Source organism: Lactuca saligna, chromosome 6, assembly GCF_052625555.1.
Source record: "Lactuca saligna cultivar CGN05327 chromosome 6, ASM5262555v1, whole genome shotgun sequence".
Taxonomy (NCBI): domain Eukaryota; kingdom Viridiplantae; phylum Streptophyta; class Magnoliopsida; order Asterales; family Asteraceae; genus Lactuca; species Lactuca saligna.
Window position 1 is genome coordinate 133,766,302 of NC_136422.1, and position 16,939 is coordinate 133,783,240.

The window sequence follows — 16,939 nt, forward strand, 5'->3', positions numbered from 1 at the left end:
AGAGCCCGACTTAACTGCACAACACCCCCTGCTGGTTTTTTGCGCATTGATTATTATCATTTAACTTTGATGTTTAAGAGATACATTTTACTATGATTGGTTTCGAACAAATGATTGTATGATTTTGATGTTTTGAAAGTGAAATTTTTTATTAGTATTTTTCGGACGTTTCATCATTGCTTGTTTTTTTTATATATGTGTCGGTACAAATTTGAGTTTATCTACGTTTTGATATCATTTTAATCTCATCGATTTTTTAAACTTTCGTGTTAACCTCATCCACCAATAGTGGTATCGGCTTTGTACATTTATCTACCAATAAATACAACGGTACCTAATTTTTACCAAGACAATCATCAAAATTTAATTTACAAAACGCATGACCAAGAGACAAAATACTAGTTGTTACATTATATAATATATACATGATATTTCGTAATAAAAATAGCGTGTGATGTAAGCTAATTTTAAATGTAGCCGGACTCAATATACGAAGTTAACCCATGTATACGGTTAAGAAATAATAATTACCAGTATATTGGGTGTTTGGTCTTGTTTACCCTTCCCAGTGTGACCTATCGTCTCTCTTTCTATCCCTCTCTTGCGAGTCGAAGGCGACGCAATTCCCTATTTGCTTATAGATCCACGATCCTCATCGTCCAACCCTCTCTCTCTAGGTATGATCGTAACCCTAGCTTACATCTACACATGATTTCATCGGTTATGTATTTCGATTATTAGCTATCGACATGTTATTTTCATCTGGTCAATTTCATATTAACTTCGCTTTCAATTAACCCTAGCATTAATGGTTGTGTATCAATCTGTTGACAGTTTTGTCGTTTTATTTGTGGAATGGATTGCTAGTTTTAATTTGAACAAGCGCGGATAGTTGATTACAATTGCAGAAGTTTGGGCTCCGGTGCACTCGTTTCGATAACTGCATAGTGGATACGAATTTGAAGGTGTGTATCTGTTTATGTTTAGAGCGTATTTTGAATGTTTTTGGTTATGGATCGATTTGTTTCATCTGTATGAAGTTATTTGTTTCGTTTATTTAAGATGTTTTGGAATTTTTACAGAATTTGGATCGGGACGTGTACTGTGAACTTATAGGAAAGAACGATGTTTGGTGCTAGCAACCGTAAGTTTCATTTCTTCACCTTTTTGAACCTATTCCACTTGATGTTGATATGCATATTCCTTTTGTTTCCCCTTTAATGCATCTGTCTTTTAGCTTTTTCTTTAAAAAAATATTGATGGGGATTCTGGCAAGTGTCATTCGCCAGTTTTTCATATATATGTACTTCTCCTTTCAATGGCTGGTTTTGTGTGTAGATTTCATATGTTATAATGGAATACCTTATGGCTGCTTTAATTCTTCTTGTTGATTATTGGAAAAAGTTAGCAGAAGACTATTTATTACATATGTCACATTCTTTCTTTTTGTCAAGCTACTTCATATTGTTTGAAGTGAATATCATGCAATATTCAACAACATCATGAATCTAATTGCTTCTGTTTTCTTTAAACAGCATTCGGGCAGTCATCCAATAGTCCCTTTGGGTCCCCATCAGTTTTTGGGCAGAACAATAATGCAAATAACAACCCATTTGCTCCAAAACCATTTGGTAGCACATCTCCCTTTGGTGCACAAACAGGTGGTTCTATTTTTGGTGGCACTTCTACTGGTGTTTTTGGTACCCAAGCTTCTTCACCAGTTTTTGGTGCTTCTTCTTCACCTGCTTTCGGTAGTTCAATGCCTTCTTTTGGAGCTTCTTCAACCCCAGCCTTTGGTGCTTCATCTTCAGCTTTTGGTGGTAAGTACATTTAGAGATTTACTGAAGCAGTTCGATTTTCAGTTTCTATAGTACTATTTTAGTTTTCTTTTCATGAAAATTACAGAAAAACCATTATGTTTTTAGCAGTTTCAGCACTTCTACTTTGATATCTCTCAATCAAACCATGGAAGTATTCAGTCAGTTTCTATAAATTAACCATTTTGACCGGATATAACCAGTTAAAATGGTTAATTTGAAAAAGTAATGTAACAGAATTAGTGAAACCTGATAAAGTGATAATTATGTCAAGTGGAAAAACATCTGTAACTTTTATTTCTTTTTTCTACTTCAAATTACAGGTTCTTCCGTATTCGGACAAAAACCCGCATTCGGTGGCTTCGGATCCACAACACCAACACAACCCGCATTCGGAAGCTCATTTGGAGCTCCAAGTCAACCCGCATTTGGAACCAATCTATTCGGGTCAACAGCATTCGGAGCTCCAAGTCAACCTGCTTTTGGCACTCCAAGCAACCCAACATTCGGGACCTCAACCACCCCCGCCTTCGGTGCCACATCTACCCCCGCCTTCGGTGCCACATCAGCACCCGCCTTCGGGTCCACATCTACCCCTGCATTTGGGTCCACAGGGTCTGCATTTGGTAGCTCCCCTTTTGGTGCATCTAGCACACCCACTTTTGGTCAATCCAGCACCCCGGCTTTTGGTCAATCCAGCACACCAGCTTTTGGTCAATCGAGCACACCGGCTTTTGGTCAATCAAGTACCCCAGCTTTTGGTCAATCGAGTACACCTGCTTTTGGTGCCACTAGCTCCCCTTTTAGTTTCGGGTCAAGTCCCGCATTTGGTCAGTCCACGTCAGCATTTGGCAGCAGCCCGTTTGGCACTGCCACGTCAGCTTTTGGGGCTCAGAGTTCTCCCTTCGGTACATTTTCTTCTGTTTGATTACAACATTGTATTTCAACATTCTTTCCATTTACAACATTATACTTTCATTTCTTCTATTACTTTTTTTCAATTGAAATTTAATCAACATGGGAAATGAAAAAAACACACAAAAAAAATGCAGGTGGTCAGACGACAACACCAGCATTTGGGAGTCCGGGTTTTGGTCAAACATCATTTGGTGGTCAACGTGGTGGAAGTAGAGTAACTCCTTATGCTCAGACACCTGAAGCAGACAGTGGTAGTGGGACCCAACCTGCTGGGAAGCTTGAGTCCATTTCAGCAATGCCTGCATACAAAGACAAAAGTCATGAAGAACTTAGATGGGAAGATTATCAACAAGGAGATAAAGGTAATTAATAATGATTCATTCCATATTTTCATCCTCTCCAATACATTTTCTTATTAATTTATATTTATTTTATTTCAGGGGGTCCAAATCCTGCCGGTCAAACCTCTGGTGGAATGGGATTCAACACCACCAACAACACCACACAATCAAACCCTTTCTCTTCTTCTCCAGCATTTACCCAATTAAACACAAATCCATTTTCTTCCACTACACCTTCAAACCCATTCGCTCCAAAAACTTCAACCTTCTCAACCCCTGGATTCGGTAATTCCACTCCTACACTCGGCTCTTCACCCTTCGGTGCCACATCATCAAACCCATTCGGGTCAACACCATCACCAACTCCATCAGTATTCGGGTCAACTCCCGGGTTCGGATCCACTACTTCCGCTTCCCCTTTCGGTGCTCCAAGCACATCAACTTTTGGCACATCAACTTCTATTTTTGGTGCAACTCAAGCACAAGGGGCAACTCCGTCATTTGGCGGTGGATTAAACTTTGGCAACACGCAATCCTCTCCCTTGTTCCAGTCAACCACACCGTCTCTTGGTCAAACAAGCTCTCCCTTTGGGCAGACCACCTCGGCTTTCGGGCAGTCTGCCTCATCGTTTGGGCAGAGTGCTCCGGCTTTCGGTCAGTCAAATGCATTTGGTGGGAACTTGTTCTCAAGCACCCCGGCATCAAGCAGCATGGGGTTTAATCAGACAACTGTGAGTTCCTATCATTAAAGAATGTAATTATTTTTTAAAATTTAAGGATTCTGTATCTAGTCACTATCTTACTTTTGTTGCTTATATCAATGTAGCCTTCCCTTTCAATGCCATTTCAATCGGCTCAACCAACTCAGAATACAGGTGGTTTTGGCTTCGGGGCACCAGCAGGTGATTGTGATTGAATGGAAAACTTTTTGATTTATGCGTATATTACAAAAATGGTCCCTGTTATATTGTGAATATGCAGGTTTAGTCCCTGTTTCAGTTTTGTTACAAGCAAACTGGAACTTGGACTGAACCTGTAATTTCCACTGTACCACAGGGACCATTTCTGTACTTTACTCTTCCTTTAATTTTCTTAATGCTTTTTTGTTTTTTTTCTTCTTGACAGGTGGCATTGGTGGGACATCAAGCATTTTTGGTCAGAATAATTTTGGACAAATGTATGCTTCCCCTGCATTATATATATATATATATATATATTATTTAAAATATATACATTTCCAGAATATAATATGTTCATATCTTTGAGATGACAGGTCAGCAAGTCAAACTCCTGCAGTTGCACAACCACAGTCTATTACAAATCCCTTTGGAACTCTACCAGCAATGCCTCAAATGTCAATTGGGCGTGTGGGAAATGCACCTTCAATTCAATATGGAATTTCCAGCTTGCCAGTAAGTATATATATAAAACAATTAATTACAATTTACATCGTGTTTTTATTTATTTAAATAATTAACTTAAAAGTTTTTTTGTTTGTTTCTTTCTACAGGTTGTTGATAAACCTGCTCCCATTAGGATTTCATCCGTGTTGACTTCTCGCCATCTTTCTCAAAGGCGAGTTAGGTTGCCTGCTAGAAAGTATCACCCGAAAAACGACGGGCCAAAGGTAATATTTTATTGACTATTTTGCCCTTATTGTTTTTTACTGATCCGATCGATTTTTTTCACAGGTTTCGTTTTTTAGTGATGATGAAGAGACTACCAGTACACCAAAAGCAGATGCTCTTTTTATTCCAAGGGAGAATCCAAGAGCTTTGGTTATTCGCCCTCTTGAACAATGGCCTGGAAAATCATCTGCTGAAAAATTAAAAAATGCATCTTCTCCAGCACAAACAAATGGTAAACTATTTCTCTGATGCTATCTTAAAAATAAAAATAATCATTTTTATCTCATTTTTTGTTATTTGAACTCAGGTGAATACACCGGATTTGCTTCTTCCCCTCCTTTAAATGGTCGCTCTACAGATAACGGGAACAGTAAGATCATTTCTTTTAGTGCAATTGGAATATATGGAACTCAATTCCATACTAATATCAAAATCTTTGATTACAGGAAACCATTCCGAAAACGGAACCCTAAAGGAACAAACACCAATCAAAACCCCCCAAAAAACAAACGGAATCTACCACCACCACGACGACCACTCCCCACCAAAATCCGACTCCTACATCTCCCTAACCGGCCACCGAGCGGGAGAAGCCGCAATCGTATACGAACACGGCGCCGACATCGAAGCTCTGATGCCGAAACTCCGCCACTCCGATTACTACACCGAACCGCGAATCCAAGAACTCGCCGCCAAAGAACGCGCCGAACCCGGCTTCTGCCGCCGCGTCCACAACTTCACAGTCGGCCGCCACAACTACGGCTCCATTAAATTCCTCGGGGAAACCGACGTCCGGAGGCTGGAATTGGAATCACTGATTCAATTCAATCATCGCGAAGTGATTGTCTACATGGACGAAACGAAAAAGCCTCCGATTGGACAAGGGCTGAATAAGCCGGCTGAAGTCACGCTTTTGAATATAAAATGTTTTGATAAGAAAACGGGGAAGCATTTTACTGAAGGCCCGAGGATTGAGAAGTATAAGGAGATGTTGAAGAAGAAAGCGGAGGATCAAGGGGCGGAGTTTGTGGAGTATGATCCGGTTAAAGGGGAGTGGAAGTTTAGGGTTAAACATTTTAGCAAGTATGGCCTTCATGATGATGATGATGATGATGATGATGATGATGATGAGGATGTTGGAGTTTGTTTTTGATAAGTATATACATATATACAATCATGTGATTGTGATTGTGATTGTGATGGGGTGTTTGTGTTTGTGTTTGTTATTGTGGTTTGACTTTGACAAGATATGGTCAATCAGGTTTTGATATTCTTTTTCTTTTTGGTGTTTTGTTATGATGTCTGTTGGTGAAATGGAAAAACATGAATTGTTAAATTTGCAACCTATGGTGGGTGTTTGAGTAAACTGATATTATGTTGTGTTATTTTTTGGGTGAATCGATAATCATGTATGAAACAACTAGTGTCGTATTATATTAAAGCTACCGTATGTTCATTTTCATTAGATTATGTTAAAAACAGATAAGACATGTTTCTTTCTTAAACAATATGAACAAAGATAAATGTTGATTTTACCGTAACAATCCAGAAACAAGTGTTAACACTTTTCATCAATTTTAATGTGAAAGGAGATGAGAAGAAAAGAACAGAACAAATAGGGAAAGAGTTAATGTCTTCGTATAGTGAGCTGTGTTTTTTTTTGTTTAACCCAATAAGTCATTCGGTATAGATTAAGTAAAAAAAAAGAGCAACCATCATATATAAACTAAGGGTGAGTATGAGTTGTTTTGACCTAAAACCAAACCAACAAACCACATTGCCGGTTTTCAGAAAATTAGAACCCAAAATCAATTGTTTCGGTTTCTCGGTTTTGTCCCCAATTTACTTTCGGGTTCATCGATTTTAAACCTAGAAATCGTAAACTTAGCAACTAATTCGCCATTTAACAAAATTTTAGGTTTGGACTAAGTTAACTTTCTCAAGAGTATGATAAATCTTATGTAGAATGTTGAGGAAGGCATAGGTTTTATACCACAATCAATGTGGGATACCTTAAACCTTAGAATGAAAAAGGAGGAGGAAGGTGGTGTATAATATAAGGGTTGAGATACGGGAGAGTTTCATTCCACCACTGATGTGAGATACATTGTATAACATAATAAAATTCAAAGGCGTGAATAAAATACATTGACAAGAAGACTCGAACACGAGACCACAAGGTCTATAAGCGACAAATTGAACCAATCGAGCCAAAAGAAGTTTCTGATATAGTTTTACGAAATATGTATAGAAAAAATATATTTTTATAAATTCGGTTTGATTCGGTGTTATGTATTTGTCACATCCAAAAATTTTACGTAAAATTTAAACTTTTTCAATCATAAATAAAACCAAATAGTATTTGTTTACAAAATGTTCTCAATTCATTATTCATCAGAGTGTCCCAATAACTAGATCAAAAGGATGAGGAGCGGTATGGTCACGCCTTCACCTTGCCATGATCTCCTGAAGTACCTGAAACAATAAACTGAAAACTGTAAGCCCGAGGGTTTAGTGAGCCACCCCAAAATACCAATACCACCTTGATAACACCATATCAGTAACAGACAATCAATAACATGCATACCAGGACATCGGCCTGACTGGACCACCCTGCAGGGCCTATAGTCTATCTGATCCTATCCCGAGCCTTCGGCATGACTTGACCACCACGTGGGCCTACAGCTCCCCGAACCGCTCATAGAGTATGTTGGCCTTCAGCACAAAGTAGGACCGCCTCAACCCAAGCAACAAACAAATAACCAAGTGGACATAACTATCATATACTGGCATATACAAACATCAAACATATCTATCTCATTGATTATCAATCAAAGAAATCTCTCGTAACTAGAGCACCGACCTAGCAGGTCACTAACATACCAATCCCTACGGACCATAAGAGCATAATATACTGTCTATCCTGATTCCGATCTAACAGATCATAACCACATGTAGCACACCATAGCAATAACAACTTACGGCCTTGGTGCCGTAGACCCTATTGATATAGTGAGGGTAACTCACCTTGCAGATGTCGACTCGGTAGATGAACTCTAACTCTTGGATCACTGTCAAAAACTCCACCACCTGTTGCCATAATATAATTATACCCATAAGTTCCCAACCTTTCAAGGTACCCAAAAGCCAACTAATCAAACCCTGGTCAAAGTCAAAGTCATCAGTTAAGGTCAACACTCCATGTTGACCCTAACTCGCCGAGCACCCTCGGCTACTCGCCGAGTTCCTTGAAGTACTAGCCCACTCGCCGAGTAATGGAGTGACTCGTCGAGTTCCTTTGGTTTACGATTGAACTCTAAGGCCACTCGTCGAGTTTCCTTCTGCAACTCGATGGTTACACATGCATACATAAATTGGGGAAACCTCAACCGACTCGCCGAGTTGTTCATACAACTCATGAAGTTCTATGGCAATCTTCATCGGACTCGCCGAATTATTCATCCAACTCATCAGGTCCATGCCTATCTTCATATGACTCGCCGAGTCGAACTTGCGACTCGTCAAGTTCCTTCAATCCTTAATCCATACAAACTCTTTTAAGCCATGTAGTGGCTCCAAATTACAGATCCAAGCTTATAAGGCATGCATTTCACGTAAAGTTGCAAACTTTACGTGCATGCATGGCTAAAAAGGCTCTTAATGCCAAATCCAAGCTCACAATGGGGGGTTTCATACAAAAGGAAGCTTCATACATGAACAAGGTCGGAGCTTTATGACTCTAGAACCCAAGGAGGGTCCAGATTCACATCTAGCTCATATCCCACACTGCCATCTCAATCAAACCATAGAAACCCTAACTCTTAACCATATGAGGTCTAGAAGGAAAATGAAGTAAAGGTGACGAATTGATACCTCCAAATGATGCTAACTGATGTAGATTTCTGATTCCCACGCCTTCCTTGCTCCTAGTCTCTTGCCCTCCAAGTTCTTCCTTTCCAATAACCTCCTTTCTAAAGCTTAAGACACACAAGGATGAAGCATCACACGAATTAGGGTTTTCTGAGCTCTCAAAGGACTATAAAGAGACCAAAGGAGGCTTATGCTTCCTTAAATAGGGTGCAAAACCCTGGGATTTAGGATTTCTTCTGCCAGCTCCTACTCGTTGAGTTCTTCATGGACTCAGCGAGTAGGCCACTAAATACGCGATCCCACCCAGTAGGGAAACCAACTCGTTGAGTAGATCTTAAAACCAAATAAACTTTCATTTAAATTAATACCTGAGAATCGGGGCGTTACAGTTCTCCCCCACTTGAACTAGACTTCGTCCTTGAAGTATGCTGGAGTAAACAATTCCGGGTAATGCTCGCGCATCTCCGCCTCCGGCTCCCATGTCCACTCGGATCCCCTCCAATGTTCCCACTGCACCTTCACCAAAGTTATTTCTTTGTTCCGTAAAATTTTCTTCTTTTTCTCCAAGATGGCTACAGGCCTCTCCATTAATTCAGGCGCTCATCGACCTGAGTATCATCCAACGATACTACCGCCTCCTGGTCCATAATGCACTTTCGTAATTGCGAAACATGGAACGTGCTATGAATGCGGCTGAGCTCCTCCGGTAGCTCTAGCCTATAAGCCACTTTGCCAAACCTGACAATGATCCCGAATGGCCCGATATAATAAGGACCTAATTTTCCCCTCTTCCTAAAGCGGATCACACCCTTCAAGGGCGAGATCTTCAGAAGAACCATGTCACCAACCTGAAACTCCAAATCCGATCGACGTCTATCAGCCTAACTCTTTTGCCGACTCTGAGCGGTCTGCAGTCGTTGCCTAATCTGCTAGATCTTTTCGGTAGTCTGCAAGTTTACCTCCGTCTGTCCCATCACTCTATGTCCAACCTCACCCCAACAAACTGGGGTTCTACATCTCCGACCAAACAACAGCTCAAAAGGCGGGGCACCAATACTGGAATGATAGTTGTTGTTGTAGGTGAACTCTGCAAGCGGTGGGTGGGAATCCCAACTCCCACCGAAGTCAATGACACACGCCCTCAACATATCTTCGAGGGTCTGAATGGTTCGCTCAATGTATCCATCGGTCTGCGGATGGAACGCTGTACTAAAGTGCAACCACATACCCAGTTCCTCATGAAACTCCATGGCGAGAGACAATCTCGCTGACGTACATGTCGGCCAATTTCTCAGCCGACGAACCTTCCCGTATGGCCAAGAAATAGGCATTCTTGGTCAACTGATCCACGATGACCCATATAGCATTGAACCCCTTCGCCGTCCTTGGCAACTTCGTAATGAAGTCCATTGTGATCTACTCCCATTTCCACATGGAATCTCCAGAGGCTGCAGCTTACCATGCAGCCTCTAATGCGCGGCCTTGACCATCCTACACGTCAGACACCTCTCAACAAACCAAGTGATTTCTCGCTTCATACCGAGCCACCAGTAACTCAAACTCAGATCGCGGTACATCTTGGTGGCCCCCGGGTGTATATAAAAGTGAGACTTATGAGCCTCCTCCATCATTGTTTGCTGGACCCCTCCAGACATTGGAACCCAAACCCGACCATGTCGGGTTAATAATCCGCGACTATCTTGAACAAACCGGGCGCTCTCACCCTTAATCCTCTCCAACTTCCATCTCTCTGGTCTCATACCCTCAAACTAAGCATCCCTAATCAAGCTCACAAGTGGGGAATCCACCGCTATCCTCATACACCTTTTCAGGGTAGAAGACCCAACTGACTTGCGGATCAATGCGACCGCAACCACATTTGCTTTACTAGGATGGTAAAGGATCTCACAATCATAGTCCTTGACAACATCCATCAACCTGCGATGTCTCATGTTCAGGTTCGGCTGATCCATGATGTGTCTCAAACTCTTGTGATCCGTGTATATAGTGCAACAGACCCCGTACATATAATGCCTCCAAATATTGAGAGCGAATACCACCGCTCCCACTTAAATTTGATTTTGTCATTGAAATCGCTTCTTATCCTTCCTTACACGCCAAACAACTTGAACTACATGGCCACAACTACAAGCATACCCCAACCTTTCCTAGGCAACCATATCCCAACCTCGTTGGATCCCGAAACTTTCTGATAAACGAATTCCTTACAGTACACTTATACTTGATAGAAAACTCATCCGGTATGTTGGATTCCCGCCCGGTTACAGTCGCTCCATGCGACCTCCTGAGGAAACTTTGACTAGCAATAACTATCCTAACTATATCGCCACTCATGGCTCCGTCAATCCTTTTGATCCATCCGATCATAAATCCTGACAACCTGTCGCCACCGAATCCAATGCAAAAATTGAATGCTACCAGAATAACTGTAGTCTTACATCATGCCCGGTCTCCAACGACCTACCGTTTCCTAAATCCAATCATGCCGTGGTCTACCCACAATATTACGAACTGGCCTACCTTGGCCTAATTGTCTGAAAGAATCCGTGAATTCTACGGTTACTCCCCGCATTCTTACAACACTTTCACCCCACCACAACCGCAATCCGATACCTTACCCTTAATCTATCAATCCAAAAACCTGCAGAGTCGAGCACACACTCGACCGAACACCCGAATTGAACTCAATACATGACTAGAACCCCAACCTGATTCCCCAAATTCTGTTATCAACAACCAAGAAGATGCGATACATGTGCTAGGGAGTTTTATCGAACACCCAACTCACACAACCCTCAAACCAAACAGCTACTTGGGCTGCCTTCCTCCCTAAAGGAAATGCAAAACTTATCCCAGTTCCAAAACCGCTCCTACTTCTGAATCCCGGGATAGTTCCCCTTCACTTATTTATGACTAAGTCTTCACAATACATGAAAGTTCGAGATTCCCAATCGTTCTCACTTTCCAACGATCGATCCGATGATAACCAACTTTTCCCAATAAATGCTCCATTACCAGCCAATCCTAAGTGATCTAACACTTCTAAGAACTAGCTGAACACTTCCTGAATCCCAGTGAAACTGACAGTCCCTAATACTTGAATGATCCCACACTCAAATCTTGAAGACCTAAAAATTGGTGCTCCAACTAATATCTCAGCAACGAGCTACTTCCCTTGGCGCTCTCATCTGCCAATCAATAACGGTTACTAAAACCATAGAATCCTAGCAATGCTAAATAAACATCCTGTAGGACCCTGTTTGTAGGCCTCCTACCAAATAACCCTCTTCCCAAGGTGCTCCAAACAAATATCCTGCTCCCGAGCTCTAGAAATCATATCATTTAGGGTCTCGCACCCTGACTCACTCACTAGCTCAGTCATCCACAGTTGAACTGCAATAGCGGAACAACAATGCCCTAAACCAGGCTACAAACTACTCCTACGACATAGTCTAAAATGCCAAAAGTACAATATATCACAAAATCAATCCTTAATGCTCGATACAAGAGATCCAAGGCGAAACGGATCTTAGCTCCTATGGATAAGGTCGTCTCACACCCCAAAACCAGAACGACGGAAACGTTCGGGGGTGAAGGACGTCATGTATAGTATCACAAGACATGCATCATAGTAAGCAAAGTAATGAACAACCATTTCATTAGAAAGAAAGTGTTTACAATGTGTGTGTTCACAAAACATAGAATACATAAGCAAATAACAAAACAAGATTTGGAACTATACTGCTCCATCTTCTGAATTCCCAACGCGAGTATGTCTACTAGTTTCCTGAGAATACAAGTTATTTGAAAGAGTTTATCAACAATTAAGCTGGTGAGTTCATAATATTTTAGTGATGTAAGTAAGTTGTAGAAAGTTGTTGTAAATTGTAGTTTGGAAAATGTAGTAAGTTGTAAGTTATGTAAAGTGTAAGTTATGTTTAGAAAAGTTCGCCCGTTCCTCCAGAAAATCCCATATTTCCTACTTTGGTGAAAGATAAGTAAAAATGACTCTACAATCCTTTCTATGAGTACTAAGTGGATACAAGTTATATAAAACCCAGAGTAAACAAGCAATCAGTTGTGTGTATTTGCCCTAAGCCCACAACCAAACAAGGAACAGAGAATGAGGCGGATGACACACATCTCATTGGTTGTTAGATCCTTGTTGTATATAACCCTGGTGTATTCCCTTGGTACTCACGAAGTTAACTGTAATAGTTCCTTTATAATTTATGAAAAGATTCTTTAAGAAAACCCTTATTTCTTATAATAATATAGTAACCACGGTGATTCCTTGTATAATCACTTAGTTTATACTAGCTATATATAATCTAATATCGAACAGATAGTTAATTGTGTGAATCTACCCTAGGCCCACAACCAAACAAGGAACAAGGAATGAGGCGGAAGGCACACATCCAACTACCTATTGGATATTAATTATATATAACCTTCGATGTATAAACTAAGGTATTATAGAGTTAACTAACTAAGGTCCTTTAAAATGATGGTTTAATAAAATGGATTAAACCCTTTACTGGTAAGTTTCTTGTTTTAAATACCAAACGTTTTGTTTGAAAAGTATGTTTTATACTAGAAAAATTGTGCATTGAATTAGTGTCCTATGACCTGACCCATACCTGGTACCCCTTATGATGACTTAATGTATACGAAACATATATATAACTAATATTGAATGGATAATAGGATGGGTGAATCCGCTCTAAGCCCACAACCAAACAAGGAACATGAAATGAAGCAGAAACCATACATCCTATTACGTATCAGATATCATTAATATATACTTCTTGATGTATACATTAAGTAGTCATAAGGTTATCATTATGGTCCTTTTCTACTGAATGTACTAGACCCGACTGTTCTTGTTTGTCGCTTGTAAAAATGAAAGTTTTTCCTAGTTAATAACTATCTTGACTCGAAAATAGTTTGCATTAACTTTCAAGTGGAACTGTCACTTTATGAAAGTAATGGGAAAATATAAGTACTCAGTTGTCTTATGAATTGACAAACTGGTCGTACTAATTACCTTAAAACATATTTGTTTTATTAAGGTCATAATGTGATAAGTAATTCCCATACTAAACGTTCTCCCTACAAGAGATTCTGGGAATCAAGGGTGGCTTCCCCAACGAATTGCTAGGCCATAATATCCACATTAAAGTTATGTGATCATGTATACCCAATATAACTATCACCTTTTATTTAGAACAACGCGTTAGTGATTCATTGGTATAATTAGATCTTGTAGTTGTCCCATGCTATGGCACCTTATTATGACTGTTATGTATAGTATGTTCTTTCTTTTATCATGTATTGTATCTTCCTCCTTGTTTCTCTTTATTGTGTGTTTTCTTATGTTATCGTGTATTGTATCTAGTGTGAACTGACTCTTTAAACTATACCCATTATAGTTTACTAGTATTTAACTTGAACTGTTGTTGAAAAGACTCGTTTTACTACTAAGTTATGCTTGTACTTTAAAATGGAGTTTTGTTAAACTAAAAAGTAACATAACTTTAAAAGAGCTTTTGAAATGTTTTGATTACTTATAAAATACATAGGTAATCCTTTAAAAGATATTTTAACAAACAATTACACAATTATAAATTGTGTTCAACTTGTATTCCCCCCCCCCCTAAAAGCATTTAAAACAGTTTAAAAGATTCATTACGGGGCATGAACTCACCTGATGTAGGTGATTCAAATGGGTATGCGTGTAAGGATGAGAAGCTCCACGAATGATGTCCCGAGACTTAACGAGTCCTAAATGACATATATTGGCATGGATATAGGGTTTAGAGGTAATCAAAGGCAAGGAAACACCTCACGGGGCTAGGAAACACTTGGAATGAAGTGTTGAATCACATGCGATTGGACTAAGGAGTGTTTATGGCCAATATGGATGAACCACATGAGTTTACTACCATGGATTTACGGCCAAAGGGTGTTTATGGTGGTAAACTCATGGTTAAACATGCATAGGTGTGGGTTTGAAGGATAGGGAAGCTTGAGGGACTTTTGCTCTACTCAAGGATGAGAAAGACCCACTCATTGGAGAGTGTTGAGGAGTTTACGACCTAAGGGAGCTTACTCTTGGCCGCAAAATCTCTAAATTGTCATATTTAGGGTCTTAAAGGTAAGGAGTCTCAAGGGTTCAAGTGTTCTAAGGTTATGCAAGAGTCTAGATGTGTTTAAGGTCCACAATTTAACCATATTTGGAGTTTACGGCCAAGGGTGTTTACTATTGGGCCGTAAAGTCACTAGATGATGAGTTTGGTGATGTTTTCAAGTCTCTAAGCGTGAGTCCTAACTAGATATCAAGTGCATGGAAGAGAACTTACGATATATAGGCTTGAAATGGTCGATCTTGGCCAAGAACATTAGTGTGTGTTCTTAGTGTTCTTGGTGAAACTTGAAGATCTAGCAAATGGAATCATTTCATGGATGGAATCATGTATTGACACTAGATAATGAGATGTATCAACATAGCAAGAGATAGAACACTTACACATTGAAGATGTAAGGTGAAAGTTGGATGATAGTTGAGAGAGAATGAGGGAAAATCGGCCAAGGGAAGAAAGAAATGAAAGAAATGGCCAACACTTGAATATATAGGGTTAGTTTACGGCCCACATGGACTTTACGACCGTAAAATCCAATGTGGTGGTTGTGAAATCATGGTGTTGGTGATTTAGGCTTGATCATTGTTCAGTGGTTCTAGCTGGTACTTCCTAGCACTCATTCCTTTAGTGCGTTGGGCTCAGAACACTCAAACATGCTCTAAACAATGCCAAATGTTACCAGGAGTGAGTCTATCATTGAGTTGAGTTAACTGACTGAGCTTTCAAAGCAAAAAATTTCAGGTTGTCACATCATCCCCCCGTTAGATGGAATTTCGTCCCGAAATTAGTCTTCTTACAGTACTACTGGGGTTGTGCTTATTTGATTTGCAGAATACTCACTCGTAGACATGGCAAATTTTCCTTAGTGTTCATGACAGGATACATACTTGGGCCAACTATCACTACTTCGTGTATACAAGTCGTATATTATTAATATTAGTAAGACGGTCGGATGTGAGACTCTGCCCTAGGTCCACAACCAAACAAGGAACAGAAGATAGGATGGAAACACACATACTAGATCTGCCTAAGCATAATCATATACCACCCCTACGTATACACTGAATAGTGATAGGTGGGTTGTATTCATCCATAGCCTCTGTGCTCGAACTTGGTCTGCTGGACAAGTGGTATTTCGTGACGGTCTGTGGACATCTGAAGATAAGGTTTCGGAGGACAAAGTAATCTTCGCACGAGTACTTCGGGGTTTAGAATACGAAAGATAAAATTGAGGTTTAGGTCGAACTTTCGAGAACTTGACGGTCGAGGCGAAAAAAACATATGAACTTAGTGTGTTGAGGACCACTCCAACTCATGACGAACGATAGAACGAACTCTTTACTAAACAAAGCTTTTGCCAATCTGAAAGAAATATCTGCTATACGATGATGTATCCCTAGTGTATTCGACAACGTACCCTTAGTGTGTTCGACAATGTACTCCTAGTGTGTTCGACAACGTACTCTTTGTAAATGTTCTAGTGCTTTCTATTTTCTCTTTGATATTAAGACTCCTATGTATCATACTGCTATGCGTGAGTATATACAATGAAAGTGATTTGATAACTGGTGATGATACTTTATATCATGATCCTCCTTGGTACCACTACGATCGCTCGTCATATACAAGTTATGAATAATTAAGATGAATGGGACGATCGACTAGGTAATTCTGCCTCAAATCCACAACCAAACAAGGAACAAGATTTAAGGCGGAATCACTCACTCTAAGTCTGCGACATCTTAGTCATGCACAACTCTGATGTATATGCTAAGCCATCATAGCTTCTCTAAATGGATCTTTTAGTTCTGATGAATACCTTCATCTATTTCAATATGTGAGTCATTATAATTACTTTTAAGTGTTTTCCCCAAGTTTTAATCTTATATATAGAAATATAAATTAATTTATTTTAAAATAATTACTAATTTGAAAACGTACCGCTGCTAGAAGGCGACTCCGAGGTTGATTCTCCTGCGGTGATCATCAGAATGCGTCCATCTGTGACTGAGTTCTTTACTATCGACCAGTATTTCTTGTAGTGACCAGTCTCGCCACAGCCATAACAGGCTTGATTTTCTTCAACTCTGGGGACTTGGGAGATCGGTTGAACCAGTGCCCTGCAGAAACGGACTGTATGTCCCTTTCTGTGGCAGTTCAGACACTGCATTTCCCAGCATACTCCGGTGTGGTGGTAGTTT

The 16,939-nt window shown here is 40.1% G+C and overlaps 1 protein-coding gene across 2 annotated transcripts; it reads left to right on the forward strand.

Annotated features, from left to right (window-relative positions):
• Positions 1-521: 521 nt before the first annotated feature.
• Positions 522-6,089, forward strand: LOC145000045 (Nucleoporin autopeptidase). Of its 2 annotated transcripts, none has more exons than XM_078959191.1 (14): positions 522-677; positions 835-965; positions 1,083-1,144; positions 1,536-1,820; positions 2,141-2,725; positions 2,870-3,097; positions 3,176-3,807; positions 3,903-3,978; positions 4,202-4,253; positions 4,350-4,488; positions 4,587-4,703; positions 4,768-4,936; positions 5,012-5,074; positions 5,151-6,089. In XM_078959191.1, the coding sequence occupies exons 3-14, from the start codon at positions 1,126-1,128 to the stop codon at positions 5,855-5,857; spliced, it is 3,072 nt and encodes a 1,023-aa protein (XP_078815317.1). In that variant the 5' UTR covers positions 522-677; positions 835-965; positions 1,083-1,125; the 3' UTR covers positions 5,858-6,089. The 2 variants fall into 2 exon arrangements, with proteins under 2 accessions (XP_078815317.1, XP_078815318.1); XM_078959192.1 differs by having other exon boundaries at positions 529-677; positions 868-965.
• Positions 6,090-16,939: the final 10,850 nt, after the last annotated feature.